Source organism: Sebastes fasciatus, chromosome 6 (assembly GCF_043250625.1).
Source record: "Sebastes fasciatus isolate fSebFas1 chromosome 6, fSebFas1.pri, whole genome shotgun sequence".
In the NCBI taxonomy this organism is placed as follows: domain Eukaryota; kingdom Metazoa; phylum Chordata; class Actinopteri; order Perciformes; family Sebastidae; genus Sebastes; species Sebastes fasciatus.
The window spans coordinates 26153793-26177576 of NC_133800.1; the positions used below are offsets into that span (position 1 = coordinate 26153793).

The following is a 23784-nucleotide window of genomic DNA, read 5'->3' on the forward strand; positions in this document are numbered from 1 at the left end:
CATAAACAAATACAGGTAAAAAGGGGAGATGCGGGGGTCTTTAGGTTTGTGATGCTGGTGGTGTCAGCGGTCTATTTCACTAAAAGAAGGATGTTGATGTTGTGCTAATGACACTTTTCCCCTATGTTCTTTATAAATGAGTAATAATATACAAAACCATTGTTGTTTAATAAATCAACTTCATCTTTTAATTCCTGAAAGAAAAAAAAATAATAATAATAATGTTGTTCCATATCTGTGCTGGGTGGTAAGATCACTAATCAAACTACTGTATTTTAAAAAAACATAATTCAAAGATAATAAATTATTTTTACTAAACCTTCGTCACTTCCATTCAATTCCAGACAGAATAGAAAACAAAAGGAAACATGTAATAACTAGCAGGACCTGCCTTCTGTCAATCACAACCCATTCAAGACAAACCAGGGTAACACCAGATAGAGTTGGTTAATTACAAGAGAAATAAAGCTTAATTTTACACAACTAAGTCTTCACATAACTGAAAAATATCTCTGCACACCTGAATGTGTGGCAGGTGCGTCGGAGGGCAGCACAACTTAAGTTAAAGTGAAAAAACTCCAGCATAGCGTCTCGCTTGGTGCTGGTTTATCAATCTACAGTATTTCAGCCTATATGACCTTTAGGTTTATGAACAAGGGTCACAACAGTTCTTTATACTGTATATGCATAGACACTCAGTAAATTAGCCAGAGGACCAGAACAAAATGGGACAATCACAGAATGGAGTTTTCAATGCACAGAGTGAATGCACCAAAGATGGAGAGAAAAAGTGTCTTACAGAATTGCAATTTAAAACGTATTTATCCTAAAAGCAATGTTCAGTTTGAACAGTTACGCCAATCAGCCCAGTATGCCTCTCTCTCTCCCACTGCATTGTGCTGGATCTCCCCTCTTATCTCAATCTCAGCATGCGTTCCTTGCAAATTCCACAAATACTAGTTTACTGAACATATTAAGCAATACGCACAATCTGATTTACCCGAACTCACAGCTACTGGCAGAGAGGCAGAAAATCCAGGCAGCCTAGCTCAGCTGAGATTCCAATCTGAGATAGGTGCCAGAAATCAGAGATCAGATCTACTTCATCTTTAAACACGACGAAAAGAAACAGAGCTGCACCGTCAGGTCTTGGACAGTTTTGTGGTTAAAAGATAACAAGGTTAAAAGATGTGCGTTTTTCATTTCCATGAATGACTGTAAATGAGAAGTGTTTATGGCTGAATAGTTGAGTGTAATTTTAATGAACTTTTCTGTCCTTTACTTCCTCTGATTCATTCATGAAATTTCTCAGTTTGAAAATTGATGCAACACATTGAGTCAGACCTACTGTACGTACACAGTTATGTATTTGAAGTAAAGTAAAAAAGTAAGTATCGTAAAAGTAAAAAAAGCTTCACTTTAGACTAATTTCATCTTATAAATTTTATGGCACCCTTGACTTGAGTGCAACCCTCCCTTGAATGTACTTAACCACACTGTTGATAAAGTCTGGGTAAAACTTTATGGGGCCTGAGAAGTGTGTGTGAGTGTGAGAGTGTGTGTGTGAGTGTTTTTCTGCGTCACTCACAGGCTGCCATGGTCTCAGAGCAGTTGCTGTTGTTGTTGTTGTTGTTGTTGTTGTTTTCGTCCAGGCTGAAGAAGGGCGGCACACAGGTGGTGGAGCCGAGACCCTGAGTCAGGTAGGTGGCTGCTGGGTAGTAGGAATGCATGCGGTACTGAGAGGACATGTTGTGGCTGGACAGGCGGCCATCACCATGAGGCATCTGCTTCATACGGAACAACACAAAAACACACAAAGAAGAAACAATTGATTTAATATGCTGTATTTCATAGACAACATCCTAATCATCAGATTCCTGGAGAGAGAATGTTTTTTTTTTTTTACATTTTTGCTTAAAAAATTACTTAGATGCCAATTGATTTTCTGTCTAATCGACAAATTGTTTCAGCTATAAAATAGAATATTTCATTATCTATTAGAGATACTGTGGGAAAGCTCTGCTGTGTTTAATCTGGTGCTGGTGGTGTGTGTCATATGGTGTCATGAGGTGATGCACGTGGTCCCAAAGGAGCCACAAAAATAATCACAGCAGAGGAAAATATGAAGAAAATAGCAAAGCGTAGCAGTTCAAACATTCCTAACACTTGCATCATGCTTTTAAATTAATATCAGCTGTTTCAGCAATATTCTTCTACTATGTCTATGGTCGTTGCACATTCTGGCTTTAAAAGTTATTTGCTGATTATTCACTGTTTGTTAAAGAGGCTACATTTTATTTTCTTCAAGGCGAAATCACCAACAAAATAATACAAGTTATAACTCCTGCAGTAGGTCTCTGACTTCATATATTACTATGTCCTTAAAGCTATTTTTTCAGTACGAAATCAGGACTTAATCTGAGCAACAGAAGGGTTTTTAAAATAAATAAATTATTATTTAATACTATTTTCTTTTATAAACAAACCACATAAACCCCTGTAGAGGAACTTAAGCCTTTGTTTACATTAGCTATATGATATTAGCACGCGCATAGTATACTAATCCCAACAACACCAGTGGATCTAGAAACACATTCTCTGATATACATTTGACATTTTCAAATACAATATAGCATTGTTCTATGACCCCTTTGCATATGTACAATCCTCCAAATCAGCCATCAGATATTCACAGGCAACACTTTACAACCAAATCTGCCAGGAAGAAACACAGAGATAAAATAATATATGACAGAGAATTAGTAGTGTTTGAGTTCACACGTCCGTGGCTTGTTCTAAAAATGGGCTGCAACACGCGGCGCTGGCTTTCTCCAGTCCTCTGAAAACTTTAAAACGAGCTGTCTACTCAGCAGCAAGGCCGCCTCACGGAGGGTTTTCAATTTCACTTTTATGGAATTTGATTTCTGTCAGCCTGTAATATGTCACCCGTATTGTCCACACCATCAATTCTCCGACAGCTTTATAAACTGTTATTTAAGCTACACTCAGCTCTTGTATTAGGCCGTGAAAAATACAATAGAGATTGGACTGGAGTCTTGAAAGTGCACTAAGCTTACGGTTTGCAGGACACATACAGCCCCAAACAAAACTGTCTTAGTGAAAGTTGCTTTACAGAAAAGGCAAGTTTGGTTTTGTCGTGCTTATAGAAAAGGTTTACATCCAGTGGCCACAGGCAGATCCACACAGAGTAACTTGCTTAAACTGTCAATCTGATGCCATATAAATAGTTTATAAACCTTTCTCAATTTCTACTGGTGGGGTGAATATTATTTTAACTAGTTTGTAGATTTATCTAGCCAGTGAATCCATGGTCAAGTCACAAGACAGATGTACTTCCACTTAGATATTGCGCCTGATAACTTATCGGCCAATAATGGGACATTTATATTAATATATTATATTATTATTCGTAAATGTATTATTCCGATGATGAAATTATAGCCGATAAATTAATAACCGGTTCACTGGGAGTGTTCATCACTTCAGATATGCTACAATACTCAGTGAGACTCAGAGAATATAGGATTTAAACACAACATCCTTTCAGTGCTTGAGCTATACAGTAATGTTGGTTCGTGTGTGCATAGTTTTGTTGACATACTGCCTTTTGTTTTCTTTTAGATTACTTCTCGACCTTATACAATTGATTGAGCGCCTTCATTTTTACACCATGAGCCACTGTTTAGTGGTTTTCAAAAATAAATGAAAAGGAAATTCAATCTTATGTTTCCCCCTCTGTACCAAAATCATACTGAACAGTGACCCCATATCCAAGTGGAACCATAAATTGTGTGCACTGTTACACACAGAGTATCAGAGAGGTGGTGGTAAAGGCAGAAACAGCGTATCTGACAGCATATCAGCATCTTTAGGAATTTATTCTTTAGTTTCTTAACTAAAATAAATTATAAGAAGTGTTCTGCACAAGCAACAATCAGTCAGAATCGTAGATGACCTCATGATCACTTGATAAATTAGACCTCGGTTTCTAAATGTATTTTCATGGCACAGAACATTAGTGGGTAAACAAATTGATAGATATATACTGCAGTTGCCTTGAAGAGAATGCTGCCATGCATCCAAAGTCCTTCCTCCAACCTCACTGGCTAACTTGCTGACTCCTGGGGGGGCTCCCTTACCTCCCTGAGAGGGCCTGTCTCCTTATCTGGCACCATCTCCTGTCTGGAAGCTCTACACCACCCTTATATTATCATCATCCACCTGCATGACAGCCAAGCACCACTGAGTGCACAGGAGAGGAGAGGAGGAGGTAGATGGCCTGACACTGATAAAGACCACAGTGTTTCCTTGTCGGGTTTGATTTAGTAATGCAAAGAGCTCAAAACCTATAGATCACTATATTATGACAATCGCTATTGTTAAGATAAGCTTGATGATTTAAAGGAAATTAATATTTTACCGCACATTTTGTAGTTGAGAATGACATTTGCACACTTGTAATAAATTCAAAGAGGATGGCAGAGGAAAATAAACTACTTAAAGGTGCAGTGTGTAGGATTTGGCAGCATCTAGCGGTGAGGTTGCAGAATGCAACCAACTGAAACTTCTCCCGTGTGCCAAGCGTGTAGAAGAACTACGGTGGCCGATGCGAAACCGAGAATGGCCCTATCCCCATTTGTCAGTATAACACGTTCTGGCAAATTAAAAAGTAGCTGACATAAGCAATAGGTGGCGAAGGCGACGGCACTAAATCCACCCTGTATTGCATTCGTAATAAACAATATGACAACATGATTAACATAATACTATGTTTGTTTATAAAAGGACTAACAGAACCACTGGTGTTCGACAGGCCGTGTGCATCTGCCAAGCCGAGGCTGTTGACGTCAACATAACACCGGCAACATGAAGGAGATTTAGTACTCTTATCAACAAGGGAGTGGGCAAATATGCTTGCTATATGCAAATGTATGTATATATTTATTATTGGAAATCAATTAAAAAACACAAAACAATGACAAATATTGTCCAGAAACCCTCACAGGTACTGCATTTAGCATAACAAATATGCTCAAATCATAACATGGCAAACTGAAGCCAAACAGGCAACAACAGCTGTCAGTGTGTCAGTGTGCTGACTTGACTATGACTTACCCCAAAATTGCATGTGATTATCATAAAGTGGGCATGTCTGTAAAGGGGAGACTCTTGGGTACCCATAGAACCCATTTTCATTCACATATTTTGAGGTCAGAGGTCAAGGGACCCCTTTGAAAATGGCCATCCCAGTTTTTCCTCACCAAAATGTAGCGACGTTTGGAGCACTATTTAACCTCCTTACTTTGATACCAATGGATTCCTTTGGTTTTCTAGTTTCATAGATTTAAACAGAGCCCGCTACAACCTAAAATCACAAATTGCGTTTATGCGTTAAAGAAATTAGTGACGTTAAAACGAATTTGCGTTAACATGTTATTATCGCGTTGACTTTGACAGCCCTACTAAATACATAAAAACAGATAAATACAGCCAGAACATGTTTATATGAATAAACATCCATTATGGCACTCTCTAATATAAACTGCAGCTTTGTATCAGGCACAGCACTTGAATGAAACCATGAGGCTCTTCTAGAGCAAAACAACTAAAAATGTTGTAGGTGGAAATTGCCATTCAAATAATAAAATTGTTTTAATTATATATATTCTTAAAAAGATGTAATTAGACTTTCACCGGATGTTAAGAAGTTATGACGGAGAAAAGAGTGGCACCTTCAGAAACTAACTCAATGAACAGAAAGTCAATGGGAAAAGACATCATAGCTCTCTGGATAGTGCAGAAAAACGACAGCGATCAGTGCTTCAACAGCAAATATGGAGACAAAATCAAAATTGAGTAACTCAAGGATAATCACTTCAGTTGGGGATGCAAAAATTGGAGTATAAGCCATTAAATTGTGGAGGTTTAGGACAGGTAAAGGAGACAGGAGACACAAAAGGAAATCAGTTTTTTTGTAGAAGAAGCATGATAATTATTCAAATTCAGATAATAAAAAAAATATTTTATTTCTAAAGACACTTTCTAGTTACAAATTGTGCAACTGTATGTTTGTGACACAATTGAAACTCATCTTCAAATAATCAGCTCTTCATGCAAATACAAAAAAAGAAGTAGTCCCTGAATTTGAATAACCGTAGCACGTAGCCCTCTCAACCTGACAACTTCACTGAAAATATCATAAATCACAAAGGAGGATGGCTAAATTATGCTAAAGAGTGCTAACTGATTAGCATTAATGTGCTCACTTTCTCCTCCGAGCGCTGAGGCATAGCAGTTTGTTCCTCTGCCGACAGACAATACCATTAACCTTTGCAATTCAGGCCCTGCCTTGCGCTGGCGGGTTAGCGGAGGCAGTGACCCCAAAACTAGATGTTGCTATTGGGGGAACGGAGAGGGGAGAGCCGGGGTGGACAAATGTTGTTCATAAAAAACAAACCACCTCATCTGAGATCACTGGAGAGTTATAGATCTAATCTGCTTCACGCACAAGCTCATCTCATTTGACACAACAGAGATACATTTAAGCATAAATCAGTGTGAATATACAGATGGGTGAATGAGGGACTGTGTGTGTGTGTGTGTGTGTGTGTGTGTGTGTGTGTGTGTGTGTGTGTGTGTGTGTGTGTGTGTGTGGTGGGATGTAAGGCACCATCTCCCCGATGTGTCCTACGTTATACCGTAAGTGCTGACATTAAAGCAGACACTCTCATCCATCTCTAAGGAAAACAAAGAAATAAAAAGTTTATATGAATCACTACCACACGCCAAGAAATGTCCACAAGGTTGCCTACACATGCACGAGTTACATCACTGTCATATCAAAGTGACACTTCCTGTTTTTAAAATACAATTTGATTTCTTTTTGTATTCTGTAAGTCTGTTATTTTCTATGCCAAGCCATATAACTTTCACTATTGCTGAAATGACTAATCCATTTTTAATCCATTTGACAAGAAAATGACTACATTTTGATAATCAATCAATCAATTGCTTATCAAGCAAAAAATATTTATTCAAGAGACAATGATTTTGGTGTGATGGATGATTTCTGGAACAAAAATTTGGTACTACTGTCATCTCATCCAGCTATGCATACGCACAGTTGAGCGCGCTGACTGACATGAGTTTCATACTACCGTGACAAGTTATCTGACGAGGTAACAGAAAGTAGCCCTTGTTCATGCTGAGGTGATTCAGAGCTCAGCAGCTTATCTCCTCTGTTTCTGTGGCATGAAGCAGCTTAGATGAGAAGTTCCCCCTCTAACACACACACACACACACACAGGCACGCGCACGCACACACACGACACCAGTCCATCACTTTAACGTGTGTACTGTAATGTACCATCACTCTGGGACGGTACAGATATTAAACAGAAGTTACTAAATTTCAGCTTTTTTAAGCAAACATAAAACTAAAATTTTTTTTTTTACGTTAGTATTTCCCAGTGTTGGCTGGTACAGTAATGGTAGTTTGGTTTGGGTTAAAATTGGGTTGCTTGATGTCCAAAAATAAATATATACATACAGCAAGCATATTTGCCCATTCCCATGTTGATAAGAGTATTACATATTTGACAAATCTCCCTTTAAGGTACATTTTGAACAGATTAAAAATATGCGATTCATTTGCGATTAAATATTTTAATCGAATAACAGCCCTAATTTTGAGTATTTTAGCAAACATACAACTAAAACTGTTTTTTTTTTTTTTACAATGTTAATATTTCCCAGTGCTGGCTGTTACAGAAAGTGTCGCTGAGTTTGGTTTCAAACTGGGTTGATATCTGCCTTTTATCAAATATCTACCAAATTATGATGGGAGCTTCCTTACTGACCACGGCTACGGAAAAACAGGATGGGGAAGTTGCAGAAAAGCTGTATTTTGCTTTCTGTACATCTTAAGTTTTGGAGATGTCTCATAGTGGTCTTGGCTTCAGAAGCTTTTCCACCATGATGAACAATAAAGTTATACAGAAATAAAAATTCCTCTAGGCAGGTTAAACACAAAAAACATTAATGTAATATACCGGCCTTGAAAAACCCACAACAGTTTATCCCTAGTTAGTTACAGGTCAAGTTTGAGGTAACAGGACAATTTAAATAAGATTATGTATTGTAATTAAGGCACACGTACACACACATATTTCCCATGTTGTGCTCGCCCAGTGGTTTAAAACGGTGGCACAAAAACCCTCCCTGGAGGCAAGTTAACCAGATAACCTGCATGTGAAATACCTTCTATCTATGAGCCCTTAAAAAAAGGCTTCAAGTAGAGTTTGACTGTTACTATCAACAGCAGCATGGTTATTAGTTAGTTACCTGGTATTGCTGGTAGTTGTAGAGGTTGCCGTAGTAGGTGGGGTAGCGTGACGGCTGGTAGAAGTTGTAATAGGAAGTTTCCAGCAGCAGGTCTGACGACCCCTCAGTATGAGCCCGGCCAGCGGCTGATGGGCTGGGGGACAGAGCCGAGCGACTGCCTGGACATACACAAATAAGACAAAGATCGGCTCAGAGGCTAAAGTATGATGTTTGTGGCTGGATTTTAGATCATTATTGCATTTGAAATATGGTCTAAGGATTATATTTATGCATTTATGTACTAGCTTGAGTTGTTTTTGTAAAACTAACCAAGTTTTTCAGAATTATGCATCCAACAGCAGAGCTCAAGCTGACTTTTTATTTTCCCAGCTGAGTCTTTGTTGATGCTGAAAACAAATGAATCAACAATCTTCAAATCAAACGTTGAGACTCATCAACTTCTAAGGATCTCGGCATGCGGTAGATCTTTAGATCAATCATTATTTAATATTTAAAAGAACACTTGAACTTTACAAGATGTTTCTAGTCATTCCACCCCCAGCTCAAATTGCTAACAACAGCACCATCTGCAGGTGGCAGGTGTTTTTGACGTCAAATTAACAGACGTACTACAACACACCATCACAATACAGGAGTGTGGGTTGCCCTATCAGGAGGAATATGACCATCATCATCATCATCATCATCATCATCATCATCATTACTCATTATCCGTTGTTCCCTCCTTATCAACAAGGCCACATTCTTCTCAGGCAGACGCTGATCTTTCTGTCTTACACAGTGAAGACACTGTGTGCACCACTGAAGACAAAGATAATGACATTTGTTGTCCCTGTTCTGGTTCTTGTCATCAGTGAATCACAGAGTGCTCAACTCCTTTTTCCACCTCAGTCTTTTCCTCTCTGTTGCCAAGCCAGAGACATAAACTCTCACATGAACACAAAGCAGAAGACGCATGCGGCCTTGACCTCAGTCATATTCCATTTCCTAAAGTGCGATATCAGGCCGACAGGGAACACCATATCTGGGTCTGCCTCCACACCCCCGCAAAGATGCCCTTTCATGCTACTGCCACCAACATCTACTTTAATTTTCACTGATTTTCCCATGAAAATGTCTCTTCATAATGATAAACGTATTCTTGTCCTGTGGAATTCTTCATGTTTTACAATATTGAATAACAGTGAACTAAACAGGAAATCGAATGGCTCTTTAAAAGTGATTTCTATGTACAAATATAACACACAAAATACTTGATTGACCTAAAATGTTTGCAATTTTTCCAATAATACATACATTGCATAAAGCAAGCATATCTGTCCACTCCCTTGTTGATGAGAGTATTAAATACTTGACAAATCAAAAACACATCTTTTTAGTTTAGCCTTTCACGGCACTTCGTAATGTTTTTTATTATGAATATACCTATTTATCTTTATTTATTTTAAATTTCATTCTGTTGTTCTTTCTACTGTAATCTTGTATCGACTGTCTTATCTTGTTTGTAGGGTGTCTTGAAAGGCGCTTATATATATATATGTACAAATCTCCCTTTAAAATATGTTTTGAACATATACAAAATGTGCGATTAATTAATTAATTAAGTTGTATAATCAGCTGTCAGCTACTGTACATTAGTAGTGTGACACATGAGAGGCAGGACAGTAAGTGAATAATGTTTGGCGATACCTCACCTGTGATAGCAAGAGAGGAATTGGAGGTACTGGTTGGTGTCGGGGGTCGTTCCTCCACAGAGAACAAGCAGTCTGCTCCAGCTTCATTCTTCACCATCACCTCTGGGCCGGACAGAGCCACCGGACTACAAATCCCAAGCTCCTCTTCCTGTGCCTGCTGCCGCCTCAGGGCGACCTGGATGGGAGGAAAGGAAATAAATCAAAACATTACCCTTATCTACTTGTGACTTTGCAGAACAGAGTCATCTGCTTGATAATGCTACAAAATAATAATAATAATAATAATAATAATAATACATAATTGGTAAAGGATTGATACTTGATTGTTGTCTCGTGAATATGGGATATGTCCTGCAATATCATTGTCTTTTGCCACTAGCTTTTTTTAAAGTGTTGTAATTCTTAATGTTTATTGTTTTTTTTATTGTTGCCTAACCAAAAATTGCCTTAAAGGTCCCATATTATAAAAAAAGTGAGATTTTCATGTTTTTGTTTTATTATAAAGCAGGCTTAAGTCCTATATAAATACTGTGAAAGTATCGAAACACTCAATCCACAGGGAAATACACACAGCCCGTATTCAGAAACTCTGAATTTGAAACAAGCTGTCAGGATTTCTGCCCATTCGTGATGTCACGAATATACAATATTTAGACCCTTGACACAATTTTAAACGTAAATGTTCTAAATGTGTCACAGTTTAATCCTGGTTGCAGTGTATGTGAATGTCATCAGCTGACAGGAAGTACACATGGACCCAAGCTGTTGCCTAGCAACGTAATTCTGTTGAAATTCCATCAAAATGTTCTAAAACGGAGCATTTCAGACAGAGGGTAAATACAGGCATATTCAGGCCGACAGTATGAGGAAAATAAAGTTGTTGTTTTTTACATTACAACATGTAAACATGTTCTACTAGAAACACAAAATGCAAGTATGAACTTGAAAATGAGAATAATATGGGACCTTTAAAAAAAAATAAAAGTTACTTCCAAGGTGCAAAGTTACAAAGTAAATGACCACAAAGTATAGTAAATGTAGCTGCTCTATATACTACCTATTATTTCATATATATTTATTAACTGTAACAATGTGTAACGATATACTCATGAAACACCTGAAACCATTATAACCGTTTAAAGTGCCATAAACTAACTAAGCTAACTGGCTTGCTACAGTAGATTGACATTTTAAGTGGCTTTGTTAGTAAAGTAAACTTATCAACAGCAGTTAAAAAGTTTACAAACATAAATCAAAATATTTACTAAAATTACATTACATGTTTTATTTCCTGTCTCACCGTTTGTTTTTACAACAAATCTTCATGTTTAAAAGCTAATTTAAGTCGAGCTAACGTTAGCCTGCGTGCTAACGGGTACAAGTTTAAAAAAGATAACGGTTAGTTAACGGTTAGATAACGGTTAGTTAACGGTTAAAGAAGATAACGGTTAGATAAAAGATAGTTAACGGTTAGATAACGGTTAAAAAAGATAACGGTTAAAAAGATGACGGTTAGATAACGGTTAGTTAGATGACGGTTAGTTAGATGACGGTTAGTTAGATGACGGTTAGTTAGTTACCTGGGCCGCCATGACTCTCTGCCTCTCAGCTATCAGTTTACATTTGGGACACTGGCAGTCCCTCCAGTTGCAGAAGCGCTTATGTCCCTTCAGAGGAGACACGTAGCCGTGGTTCCGACAGCGGGAGCACTTGGGCATCCTCGGGGGTTTCTGGCCTTTAGGTGGGGACAGAGATGGAGATGATGAGGGACACTCCAGCACGTGTTTGCTCTGCTTGTCCTGCTTGCTCATCATGGCTGCTGGGAGATATAAAACAACTTAGTGCTAACTGATAACCTAATACTACCAACAGACAACTGTTGTAGAGTTTGTCCAGGCTGGTTAAAGCTCCAGTACTGGTGCCAGGCTGGAGGCTATAAGGTCACCGGTCCCTCCTCCGCCCTGCTGATGTGACTTTGTGGGAGGAAACGAGCTGGATGTGGGGGAGAAAAGCTGGCAGGTACAGAGTGGCATCCCTCATGCTGCTCTCACTCTTCTTATTTTGATACTATTATTCACATTATGAGTAAAACATAATTAATAAATAAACAGCCCCATTGTTCAATGTCAGCTTGTTTGTGTAACTCTAGAAGTAGTAATAATAGCACAGAGTAGAAATAACTTTGTTACAAGTAAAAGTCATGCATTCATCTTTACTTGAGCCTATTATATTTAGTTTTTTAGTCATTCCAAAGACAAGTCAGAGATTAATAATGCAAAAGCTGCAAAGAAATGGAAAAACATAAATAACTAATAATAAGAATAAGAATTTATTTATTATTGTTATTATTTACTTATTAATTTTGTATTTATCATTACAGCATGTAAACATGTTCTACTCGAAACACAAAATACAAGTATGAACCTGAAAATGAGCATAATATGGGACCTTTTAAAAAAAAAAAAAGTTACTTCCATGCTGCAAAGTTACAAAGTAAATGACCACAAAATATACAAAATGTAGCTGCTCTATATACTGTAGCCTACCTATTATTTCATATAGCTGTATGTGGGGGAGAAAAGCTGGCAGGTACAGTGTGGCATCCCTCATGCTGCTCTCACTCTCATTTTTTATTTATTTTTTTGACACTATTTCACATTATGAGTAAAACATAATTAATAAATAAACAGTCCCATTGTTCAATGTCAGCTTCTGTTTGTGTAACTCTAGAAGTAGTAATACCACAGTGTAGAAATACTTTGTTACAGGTAAAAGTTATGCATTCATCTTTATTTGAGCCTGTTATATTTAGTTTTTAACAGTCACTTCAAAGACAAGTCAGAGATTAATAATGCAAAAGCTGCAAAAAAAATGCAAAAACATTTAAATAAATAACTAATAATAATATTGATAATAATAATAATTTATTTATTATTGTTATTATTTACTTATTTATTTATCTCACTTATTTTTTTTTATTGTGTTATTAAGTGATTACAAAACAAGTGAAGACATGTGCAGGGACATATATAAAAAAGACCAAACAATATTATACAGAGAAAGACAAATAACAAAGTACAAAAACAAAACAACAAAAAAAAAAAAAAACACAAGGGGATAAAAGCAGGTTGAAGAATGTTTAGTTTTTGACAGTCACTTTAAAGACAAATCAGAGATTAATAATGCAAAAGCTGCAAAAAAATGCAAAAACATTTAAATAAATAACTAATAATAATAATAATAATAATAATAATATAGTTATTATAACAATATCAGTAATAATAATATTTTTTATTCTTATTAGTTATTTATTTATTCAAATGAACAGACGTTAGTTCCCCCAATTATTATATCACTGCACCTCCCTGCAGAAGCTTGCAGTACATAAACAAGTGCAATACCTCAATCATATATCTCATACTGTTATTATTGTAATATAAGTTATTATTTTTAATGGAGCTTCCCAGCAAAAAGCATTTCACACGATTGTACTTGTATAACCGGCGTGACAATACATATCTTGAATCTCTTGAATCTTGTATTGTGTCTATGGTACTCAGTTTATAATATAATAAACTGTGATATCCCCCCTCCTGGGCTTGTAGTTATGCTATAATATCTGAGTAGCATCCTACTAAAATATATTTACTGTAGCTCTTTTTTCATTAATATGCTACGTGGTGAATTAATACTCTCTTATTAATTTACAAGGCTTGACTGAGCTGAAAGTGAATTAACCTCCACATTGGTCACTCAGTCAGCCAAGTGGATTTATAGGTTGGGAGTGAAGTGAGGTGAAACACACAAAGGCACCCAATTAAAATCCCTGCAGCCAAATGGAGGGCGGATGAAAAGTTACCAATTAAAAAGCAGTCATTTACACAGTGCTGAGTAAATAACTGCTACACTTCGTTGGCTGAGGTCCTGGTGCTGTAAGGTAACTGAAAGCAGGGTTACAACACTGAGTTTAATTGCCTCTATAGCATATGGTAATAATGATAGATTATAACGCAGTAATGAAGTCTGGGATTTAACACATTTGACCTTTCTATTAGTAGGACTGCACTCAGAGCAATAACAGGCTGTAGCAGCGAGGTCGGTGTACCGAAAGAAAAGATGAGCAGCTGACATTTAATAACATGAAGGAAAATATGGAAACAGAAAATGTACACTCTGCAATGAAAAACAAAATCATGCAATACTGGCTCACACCACCCAAATGAGCCACTGAGTTGGAAGCCGGGTAGAGAGGGCCAGAGGTTATGGCCACACCACTGGGTATCAATTTCATAATATCTAGTAGATAAACTGTGTGTACTGAGTTCAATAATAAACATATTTTAATGGTGATAAAATGACAGAGAAAACTTTAGTTTGTAGTATCACTGAACAGTGTGCCAGCGACAGATGTAAGGCATGTGGAAATGGTTATGTTGCCTATTTTTGAGGGGAAAAAAATAAGCAGAGATTCAATATCTTTCAATTTCTTTCGTAAAATTTCGCACAACGAATAAATGACGTTACCAACATGCCTTTAAACTGCAGCCCATGAAACATTTGTTTGTTAGTGTGTTTGTTTTTGTATTATTTATTTATTATGGTATTGTTGGGTATTGTGTTATATCTTATGTTTTGGATTTTATTTACTTTTATTATTTGTTTTAATTGCATAGCACTTTTGTAACTTTGTTTTGAAAGGTGCTATACAAATAAATAATAATAATAATTATAACTTTTAAAATTTCTTGTCTTGTATCGTTGTATATATTCTTTTATCTTGATTTATATCTTATGTTTTGGATTTTGTTTACTTTTTTTATTTGATTATTATTATTATTAATAATAAGTGTATAATAATAATAATAATAATAATAGCTATTATTATTATTATTATTATTATTATTATTATTATTATTATTATTATTATTATTATTATATCATTTATTGTCAGCATTTTTCATTATTTTTCAATCTGGTCTGGCCAAATGTGGTGATGGCTTTACAGCTCGGAAGAGAAAATCTGATTTCGAACACAAAATTAACCAGAGCATATTAATCACTCTTAAAATATGGCCAAAAGCAGCAATCAAACATTAGATTAAACGCCATTCCTGTAATACATTATTGCGCAAGTCTATATTTATTAAAAGACCGATAAAAGTATGAATGCCCAATCCATGCATGATCACATGTTTAATCCTCTTGCAGCTCAAGTAAACTATGTGAAGAAGTGAACTTTTCGAGGAGTCCCTGAAGGCAGTAGTGATGGGAATTTCGCTCTTTTTAGTGATCCAGATCATTTGGCTCAGCTCACCAAGAAGAGCCGGCTCTTTCGGCTCCCAAACGGCTCTTCATTTTACCACTTCTGGCTTTTATAATTCAGCCAAATTTAGCACTGTTTTGACCTATGATTAGTACGTGTGCACATATATCACTTAAATTATTCAATTTAATTATACTAAACCTCATAATTTTTCTAGTGACAGCCCACCAAGCGTCCAATGCTGGGAAGCGTCGCGTCCCCTCGCGATAAAAAACGCCCCTGTGGACACGTACCATCACAGTCAGTGCATGGAGTGCCCGTGGTGCGGAGAAGATCATCTCATCATTCTACCTTGAATTAATAAAAAAAAGAAAAAAAAGAGCCGGCTCTTTGAACCGGCCCGCTCGCGTCGACACATCACTAGAAGGCAGCATCGCCATAGCAACAACTCAGTTTAGTTTGTCCACCTTACAGCCAACTTCCTCTCAGAAACACGATGCCCAAAAAGAAAGACAAGAAACAAGATGAAGGCAAGAAAACATCGAAAAAGGAAAGTTCTTCGACTCCTGCAGACAAAAGCGGGTCTGACGACAAAGAGAAGGATTTATATTTGACTCAAATACGATATTTGAACGAGCAGCTGGAGAGGTGAGGCGCTTCTAATGTTATTTATTTAATAAGTCAGTTTAAGTTAATTTACTTTAATGGGAATGAGGTGGTGAATATGTTAGTATGAGTTAATGCATGTTAGCCTTATTCTTCAATGTTGGATTAAAACAAATCACGTCAGGGCACTTATATATATATATATATATTAGGCTCTTTAAAAGTGTATATAAGCTATAACCAATATTGCAGATATCAACACATAACGTTAGTATAACAGGTGGTGTAGAGTACATTTACTCAACACCTCAGAAAAGTAAAGTACAGTAAAGTACAATTTTGTGGTATTTGTACTTTAGGCTCGAGTATTTCCATTTTCTGCTGATTAAACGTTACTTTAGACTTCAACTATAGGCAAATATTGTACTTTTTACTGTGATAGCTCTTGTTACTTTACAGATTAAAATATAAAATAATATATAAAAAATAAAATTATACTATATATATAAACATATATATATATACACATATATATACACACACATACATATATACACATATATATATATATACACATATATGTACATATATATATATATATATATATATACACACACATACATACATATATATACATACACATATATATATACACACATACTGTATATATATATATATATATATATATATACACATACATACATACATATATAATATAAAAGCCATGTACTCAAATGTTTACTTGAGTAAAAAATACAAAAGTTTTAGCATCAAAATATACTTAAAAGTACCAGAAAATAAATTTCAGATTAATGTATATTATATTATTGGATTATAATTATTGATGCATTAACGTTTACATCACTTTAATGTTGCAGCTGGTAAAGGTGGAGCTCATTTGAACTACTTTATCTCCTGGGAGGCTTGTTAGTTTCCCCTTGGGATCAATAACGTTTTATCTTAATTTATAATGTTACATCATCATTTATTTGTTTATTATATGTTTTTTTATTAATCTGAATCTGCAAAGTAATTTATATTATCAAATAAATGTACAGTAGTGGAGAAAAATGTACAATATTTTGCAATAGGCAATATTGACATTTAAATAAAATTTTGATTAATTGTGCCGCCCTACCTGTAAACTATATACAGTAATTTAGTGTATTTCCTTGCCTTTTAAAGTGTTGACAAAGACAAACTTTAATAAGTAAGAAAGGTGATGGTGCTTAAATCAGAGTTTTCAAAGTTTGTTTATTTAACTTGTCGTGTTACGCACCCTTCAGTATCTTGAAAGTACTCTATTAAATATTATTTCATTTGAACTACTTTATCTGCTGGGAGGCTTGTTAGTTTCCCCCTGGGATCAATAAAGTTTTATTCTATATTTATAATGTTACATCATCATTTATTTGTTTATTATATGTTTGTATTATTAATCAGAATTTGCAAAGTAACTAAAGTTATCAAATAAATCAATAAATAAAAAAGTAGATTATTTTCCTCTGAATGTGGTGGAGTAGAAGTATAAAGTAGCAGAAATTGGAAATAGTGAAATACAAGTACCTCAGAATTGTACTTAAGTACAGTACTTGAGTAAATGTACTTAATTACTTTCCACAACTGCAAGAATCATCAAAGATGTTGTTCTTCATTACCTGCATGACCCTCTTCCTCGCCCAGATATCAGCTGAAATGTGATCAACTTGAGAGGCAGAAGAAGGACTTTGACTCTCAGTACAGTGAGCTGGAGGATGAGAAGAAGGACATTGTTGACTATCTGAAACGCTCCGTGCTGGAAAAGGAGGACGAGGTGGTCGAGCTGACGGAGCAGCTGGAGAGTCAGCGGCAGGCTGCCGATAAGAAAGGAGAGGCTCTGCAGCTGCAGCACGGTCAGCTGAGACAAGAGCTTCAAGACCGGATGGAAGAACTCAACGCAGAAAACACAACACTTGGTGAGGCTGAATATCTCTGTAGTATCTATTTCTCTCTTCAAATGTTTTCAGAAACATCTTGTAGTGTACTGTTTAGCTGTAAAATGCGAAAGTTTGTGACCCGTCAGCCATGTTGAGATCAGTTGAGGAAATACCAAGCACCGCCCACCAGCCGGAGCAAACTTTCTCATTTTACAGCTAAACAGTACACTACAAGATGTTTCTGAAAACATTTGAGGAGAGAAATAGACATTACAGTAACAGAATATTGATTCATATTTGATCAGTGATGCCTAGTTTGACCGTGATTGACAGCTGCCTCCGTTGAATGAACAGCCAATAGGAACGCTCTCTCTCTGAAATGGCCTGTGATTGGCCAAAGTCTCCCGTCACAGGTTAGATTTTTTTAAAGCCTGAAAACAGAGCCATGAGGAGGTGCAGAAGTCTAGTTATCTCTCAGAATACTTGAATTACAATATGCTGAAAGGTTATTATGGAATCGTTGTCCAATGATGCCAAAAATATACTGCCTACTGCAGGTTTAACTCTAGATAGCCCCACTACATTGGTATTAATTGTTTTTTCCATCTCATTGGACATGTAGCATCAACACATAACTTGACTCACCATGGCAAGAATCAAGATGGGACAGTTTAGCAACCTCTACACTGCATTTAACACAAACTAGATGCAGAAACAAACTCACTGGATGAGTGAAACCACAAAGGTTTAACTCTCTCCTCTTCTCTCTCCTCCTCGAAGCGGCGAGGCTGGCTGGTCTGGAGGAGTTTCAGAAGCAGAAGGAGCAGCTAACGTCCAACAAGGAGTCTCTGGAGAAGCAGCTGACCAGTCAGGAGCAGGAACACAAAGCTGCCATCCACAGCCTGGAGATGAAAGCACTGCTGGAGAAGAAGAGGTTGAGACCGCTGATTTACTGACAGTATCACATCTGAAAATATAGCCTACAATTATAGCCTATCCTAGCTATGAAAAAAGTGAGGAAAAAATGAAAAAATATAAAGCTGTTATGTGAAAAAAAAAAAAAAAGTGCCTGCAAAAAATCTATTAAATGCTTAAATGATTTACCCCAAAGGTTGGAGAAGGAGATGGAGAGCCACGTGGCGGCCATGGCGGCAGAGGTGCAGCACCTGGTGGACCAGAAGGTCCCGGACACGACCAGGTTGGCCCTTCAGGAGAACACGGAGGTTAAGATTCGGATCGGCCAGCTGTCGGAGCACACTCAGGTCCTGATGGAGGAGAACTCGGCCCTGCGGGACCGTAAGAATCGGCTCAGTGTGGATGTGGACGTCCTGGAGCAAATGCTCAGCGAGACGTCCCGCGAGAGCTGCATCCGCAAGAAGGTACGAGTAACAAGAGGCCCAACGTACTGTAGGATCAGATGCAGTGGGTGTTGCAGTTTTAGAATAGATATAAACTCAATGATGTTTGCATGCATGATGTCTCCCCTCCATCAGGTGGTGGAGCAGCTTACAGAAAAGTGTCAGCAGCTGCAGGCGGAGCTGAAAGGCTGGAGACAACAACTCGAGCAGCTTAAGACCAAACACACTGGAGTCCTGGCTGAGATGGAGGCACTCAGGTCAAAGATTACTCCGTCACTACTGTCCACACATGCTCTGTCCGACGTCACATTCATTTCAGTGTTAAGAGCAATTAACAAGAATATCTCAATATGCTTAACAGACTGGGAACATTTACACATTTTCAAAATACAAGTGTCTGAACAAAAAACAAAACTCTGTTGCACACACAGAGAATAGACGAGAACACTGACACACACTCTTAACTAACAGGACTAATTGGTCTTAATTGAATGCAGCTGACGGAAGCTCTTTGAAATATCCAGCAGGTGACACTGAAACATAACCTATAAACTGTTTACAGTAATTTAGTGTAATTTCTGCCCTTTTTACCAGTTAGTGTTGACAATGAAAAACAGACTTTAAAAAGTAAGAAAGGTGATATGTTAACAGTCAAACTAGGCAGCTCTGATCCAATATGAATCAATATTCTGTTACTGTAATGCCTATTTCCCTGTCTGCATGTCAAATGAAGTATGCATTTTTAGTATGCAAACCAGCATGCTTTTGTGGCTATTCTGACTCTGTGCAGCGGAGCAGGAGGGTCAAAGTTCAAGGTTCCAATAGTATGCATACTGCATGCAACAGTACGTACTTTTTACGGGCAGCTGCAGTATGTGCAAAAAGTAAAAAGAAAAAGTGTGAGATTTGAAACGTAGCCAGAGGCTTCACTCATGGTACTGGAAGTAAACACACAGTCCGAGTTACATTAGTAATGAGAACTGATGAAATTACATTTTAATGACATTAAGCTGTACCTGTGTGTTGGGTTGTGTTCTCAGACGGGACCGGGCCTCTCTGTCAGAGCAGTGCAGGACAAACGGAGCCGAGGTGAGCCGGCTGGAGGCGGAGCTACAGGAGGAGAGGAGGAAGAGGAGCAGGATGAAGAGCATCATGCAGGAAGCAGCCGTCACTCTCAGAGACGCCCTGATGGTAAAAAAAACACAAAAAAAAGTCTTGACCCTAAACATCAGGAACATCTGGACACACAAACATGTTCAAGTAAAGGTGGTTAGTTATCTCATCAGAAGAATGTCTTATTTTACGACAAACTCGAGCCTAATTGCTAAATGATTTGTTTTTTGCACTGCTGTTTCTGTGACAAACTTGGAGGTTTACAAAAACAGTACATATCTTTATTTATTGGTCAAAAACTAAGTTGTAATTCTTTTTATTTAATAAACAAAGATGGACATTGTTAGTTGGCTGTAATGTAAAAATTGTGAAGTTAAACATTTTCATCAATAAGACTAGACTGCCTAGCTGACACTTTAATTAAGCAAAATTAAAACCTAGCTGACCGTGTGTCTGATGTCATGAAGTGAAATAACTTCCCCTAATTCACTAATGTAACTTCTGTACAATACATCCACTCTAAACACTATGATGTGATCATGCTGATTCAATCTACACACCTTTCTCCATTTCATCAAACCAGCTGAATTGCTAAGAAACCTTCATCGCTGAGCTAATTAAGCTGGTTAGCTTGTAGAAGTGTTAGAATGTATTTTAGGAATACTTCACCCACAAAATGACCATTTGTGTATCAGTTACTCACCCCGTGTTACCTTCAAATCTTGAAGGAAACTTTGTTTTTCTCTCATGTCTCAAACCTTAAAAGGTTTAAACTGCTGTGATAATGCGATGAGATTGTTTCAGCCTCTTGGAAACGTCTTCATGACTTCAGCCCCTGATGTTGGCTCTGTTCCCTGCAGGATGCTCCTACAGACCAGGACTCGGAGGTGGACTCTGCCGTCCAGTGGAAGCAGCTGATGGAGAAGCTGCTGGTGGTCTTGGACCGACCCACACCCACCAACGCCACCGCTGAGGACGACCAGAATGAACTACTGACCTCTGACCCTGCAGAAGACAGGTAACTGCATAATGTCTGTAACCACAATTATTTTGCTTTTTTTTAAGGACTGTGGGTGGAACTGGACTGTACACCACATTTTGAGAATATAATGTCCATCAACTACATATAGAAATAATCTATGACTTTAATATTCTTCGCATATTTAAGTGTATTTCTTTGGAAGATGATCCAATCACAACAAAGACATTCAAGTCTCAGATGTTGCCAATGAGGTTTTTCAGATTCAGCAGAGTGAAACCAAACTTCTGCTTTGTCACAATCATCCCGTTCCTTACAGTGAAGTAACCCTGGATCCAGCGTTGAGTTTCCAGTTCAAGCTGGCCCGCTACAGGCTGGGTGATCTCGGCCTTGTACCCCGACCCACGACCAAACACAAACACATCCACTCCAGGATGGGAGCAGATGCGTCCAGCAGCACCCACGTTCCTCTGCACAGGTTTGTTCACCTGCTGGGTCTGTTGTGTGTGGAAATCCTGTTGTTCTCTATTAGCACCGCTGACTGGCTCGTGGGTACCAATAGAAACCATTTTCATTCACATATCTTCAGGTCAGAGGTCAAGGGACCCCATTGAAAATGGCCATGACAGTTTTTACTCGCCAGTATTTAGTGCAAGTTTGGAGCGTTATTTAGGATTCCTTAGGTTTTCTGGTTGCATATGATGCCAGTATCTTCACTCTAGCTTTAAAACTGAGCCCGCTACAACCTAAAAATCACAAGTTGAGTTAATGCGTTAAAGAAATTAGCGGCGTTAAAACAAATTTGCGTTAACGCGTTATCTTTGACAGCCCTAGTCGAAACTGAAAATTATAGTGCAAAAACTGTTAACCGGTTCTGGTGGAAACAACATCGCCCTCGTGTTAAATTTAGGATTCCTTTTACAAAGAATATATTAATTATAGAGGAAAGAAATACCTCAGACATCATCATTCACCTTATTTTAGATTATTAACATCATTTTGATATTTACGGAGTCAGTCACCAGTTTAAAAAAATAAAGTTTTAATTTTCACATTTTGCAAGAATATAGATCACTTTATTGTAGATGATAGTTTGTTGTGTTGGAAGTATACTATTTTATATAACTGCTCACTTATTTTACTGTTGTTGTTCTTTCGATCTCCTCAGGAAGCCGTCCAGTCAGAAAACAGCCAGGTCCATTAACCGGACTGATTCAGCTGTCGGACTTTTGACCTGCAGAAACTCATTCACTAAACCCAAATAACATGCTGCAGAAAACCTGTATGTCTCCAAAATAGGGAGGATCCAGTTTACCTTCTGTCCTCTGCAAAACACCCAAATTCATATATATTTTGTGTTATAAATGTTTTGTTAAAATGCCCCAAGTTACGAATAATGATAAATGCTAGAATTTACCGTAGCAGGAGGTCAAGTATTGAAGAGTCGGTAAACTGACCCAGTTTATAAATCAATTATAAAGTTTTTGATTCACTAATTATGACTTCCTGACAAAACATAACTGATGCTGTATTTTTGTGATAATGTGATGAGCAGCCAACAGCGGTGTAAGAAGTACTCAGATCTTTTACTAAAGTAAAAATAGCGACACCAAAGTGTATAAATACTCTATTCCAAGTCCATTTTGCTTGAGTAAAAAAGTTAAAGCATGAAAATATACTAAAAGTACAGAAATTAATTATGCAGAATGGCCCATTTCAGAATAATACATATTATTGGATTATAATTATTGATGCATTTCCAGCTGGTAAATGTAGAGCTGATTTTAATAATCTTATATACTGCTGGGCTGCTTGTGAACTCCCCCCATCCCAGGGATCAATAAAGTTTTATTCAAATCTATGTATTACTAATTTGAATCTGCCAAGTAACTAAAGTTGTGCCAAAACACTGATTTGTGAAAAGTAGTAGTCATTTTATCCTTTCATTTTGACCCTACAAAGGTGAAATTATTGATGTTGTTTCAGATCATTCTGCTTTGATTTATGCTATCGAGTTATTTTCTTCTTCTTATGCTTCATACTTGTATTTTTGAGCTTTATTTTTTACACTTATATTATGTCTTTGGGTGAAATGTTGTTTTTGATTGTCATTGTTTCTTATCAATACTTAGAAGAATATACATTTGTGACCATGTTTTCATCTAATGTTCTGTGTTTTCCTGAATCTGTAGTTGTCTAAAATCTAAGATGTGTTTGATGTTAATTGATTTTTTTCATTGCTGATTTTTGCATCCAGCACCTTTTTGTTTTGTGGTATTGTGCAGCAGTTTTTAGAGAATTTTGCTAAATGTTATACATTAACATTTTCTCTCTTTGTCTAGAAATAAAATATTTTTGGAGTGAAAAAAAAAGTATTTACTAGCCTCTAGATAGAGAGAAGCACGCAGAAACCCATCTCAGACTGAAAACATAAGATAAAACAGGCTGTGGTAACAGAAACATGACCCTCATGTGGCTGCAGTTTAATTTC

The 23784-nt window shown here is 37.1% G+C and overlaps 2 protein-coding genes across 5 annotated transcripts in view; one reads left to right on the plus strand and one right to left on the minus strand.

The window, feature by feature from the left end:
- Positions 1-17698, minus strand: part of dmrt1 (doublesex and mab-3 related transcription factor 1) — a 37439-nt gene extending 19741 nt beyond the window's left edge. Inside the window, exons 1-5 of one of the 4 annotated variants that reach the window (XM_074638840.1) lie at positions 17586-17698; positions 11639-11793; positions 10059-10233; positions 8365-8522; positions 1589-1787 (exon numbers count right to left, since the gene is read on the minus strand). In XM_074638840.1, coding sequence (XP_074494941.1) covers positions 1589-1787; positions 8365-8522; positions 10059-10233; positions 11639-11776 — 670 coding nt within the window. In that variant the 5' untranslated portion in view covers positions 11777-11793; positions 17586-17698. Of the gene's footprint in view, positions 1-1000; positions 1108-1588; positions 1788-8364; positions 8523-10058; positions 10234-11638; positions 12059-17585 lie in introns of those variants that run through there. The other 3 variants (XM_074638838.1, XM_074638837.1, XM_074638836.1) reach the window with 3 other exon arrangements.
- LOC141769594 (cilia- and flagella-associated protein 157-like) lies at positions 15764-23190 on the plus strand. The gene is made up of 9 exons (XM_074638833.1): positions 15764-15969; positions 17611-17882; positions 18624-18777; positions 18955-19222; positions 19337-19458; positions 20242-20392; positions 21175-21332; positions 21613-21771; positions 22462-23190. Exons 1-9 carry the CDS (start codon positions 15818-15820, stop codon positions 22556-22558), a joined length of 1533 nt encoding a protein of 510 aa, XP_074494934.1. The 5' UTR covers positions 15764-15817; the 3' UTR covers positions 22559-23190.
- Positions 23191-23784: the final 594 nt, after the last annotated feature.